Source organism: Silene latifolia, chromosome 5 (assembly GCF_048544455.1).
Source record: "Silene latifolia isolate original U9 population chromosome 5, ASM4854445v1, whole genome shotgun sequence".
Lineage (NCBI taxonomy): Eukaryota > Viridiplantae > Streptophyta > Magnoliopsida > Caryophyllales > Caryophyllaceae > Silene > Silene latifolia.
The window spans coordinates 54,947,048-54,948,604 of record NC_133530.1 but is presented as its reverse complement, the minus strand read 5'-3'; the positions used below and the strand labels follow the sequence as shown (position 1 = coordinate 54,948,604).

Genomic DNA, 1,557 nt, shown 5'->3' with positions numbered 1-1,557 from the left:
AACTGATCGTAAACCATGTGAATAGCGTATACACGACCAAGGATCTTAAAATGATAGCCTACCTGGAAGTGGCGAAGGAGCTCAAACTCCGCTTTGTCTCCTTCCACATCCAACAGATACCAAGGGATCATAATGTTGAAGTAGATGCTCTTGCAACCCTAGGAGCAGCCTTCACTCCAGGGGTAGTGGGTCCTATACCATTCATACATGTCATGAAACCTGCCATACGCCAGAACGAACATCAGAACGCCAGTACGGCTGCAACTACCCAGTGGACATGCGAAGCAGGGATACTGTGTACTACCACACCCTAGGAAGAGATCGATGATTGGCGCAAGCCTTACATTAGTTGGCTACGTGATGAGGTATTACCACCTGACCAGAAAGACACCAGGAGTTTCAAAATGAAATTCTCCAAATTCGTACTCATTGATGGTATCCTATTTAGGAAGTCCTTGGCTGGACCCTATCTGAGGTGCTTAAGCATACATGAGGCACAGACAGTAATGTGTGATATCCACAATGGTAATTGTGGAAATCACACATGAGGTAGGAACCTGTCCAACAAGACACTAAGGTAGAGTTACTTCTGGCCTACCATGAGGAAGGACGCCATAAATTACGTCAAGAAATGTGAGGAATGCCCAGCACGCTCCTATCAGCCACCAACCAGCAGAACATATGTATCCGATAATCTCGCCATGGCCTTTTATAAAATGAGGAATGGACATTGCGGGACCATTACCCCTTGCTTCTGGAAACAGGACGTACATGCGGGCAATGAAGGACTACTTCTCTAAATGGATAGAGGCAGAAGCTTTCCCTCAGATCCTGGAGAAGCATGTGATATCTTTCATCAAGAGGAACATAGTCAGCAGATATGGCATCCCTTCAGAAATCATATGTGACAACGGGTCACAATTCATATCCAACAGAATGGAAGACTATCAAGCCGGTGGAACATCAAGCTGTTTAAGTCCACTCCTAGGAATCCGCAGTCCAACGGTCAGGCAGAATCCAGCAACAAGATAGTCATGAACAACCTGAAAAGAAGGCTAGAGGAGATAGGAGCTAACTGGGCCGATGAGCTCCCCTTCGTGCTATGGTCTGATAGAACTACCCCCAAAGTGGGAATAGGTCAAACATCATTCAGTCTCGTATATGGGGCCGAGGCAGTTATTCCCTCTGAGGTGCAAATACCAATGCATCGATATGCTAATGCAACCGAAGAGAGGAACCAGGTAGAAATGGTCAACAGCCTAGATACCATTGATGAGCCAAGAACCAGCGCCCAAATCAGGATGACGACCTACTACAAGGCATAAAGCGACCAGAGTTACAATAAAAACGTGCGGTGAGAACGCTGCGCAGTAGGGACTGTACTCGGAAGGTATTCCCAAACACCAAGAATCAGAGTGCAGATAAATTCGCCTACAACTGGAAAGGTAACTACCGCATAGAAGACATCGTGGGTAATGGGGCATACAAGTTGGAGACTATGGATGGGGAAGCTGTCCCTAGATCCTGGAACATCATTCACCTTAAAAGTATTATGTC

The 1,557-nt window shown here is 46.4% G+C and overlaps 1 protein-coding gene across 1 annotated transcript; it reads left to right on the top strand.

Moving 5' to 3' along the window:
• The first annotated feature begins 723 nt into the window (after nt 1-723).
• LOC141655387 (uncharacterized) lies at nt 724-1,325 on the top strand. Its single transcript, XM_074462470.1, has 2 exons — nt 724-843; nt 936-1,325. The coding sequence occupies exons 1-2, from the start codon at nt 724-726 to the stop codon at nt 1,323-1,325; spliced, it is 510 nt and encodes a 169-aa protein (XP_074318571.1).
• The last annotated feature ends 232 nt before the right edge of the window (nt 1,326-1,557 follow it).

What these genes read in the sequence shown, in the direction of transcription:
- LOC141655387 (XM_074462470.1), top strand. Translation starts at nt 724, where the DNA reads ATGGACATTGCGGGACCATTACCCCTTGCTTCTGGAAACAGGACGTAC. An exon ending in CTCAGATCCTGGAGAAGCAT is followed by an intron (nt 844 to 935) that starts GTGATATCTTTC and finishes CATATCCAACAG; the next exon opens with AATGGAAGACTATCAAGCCG.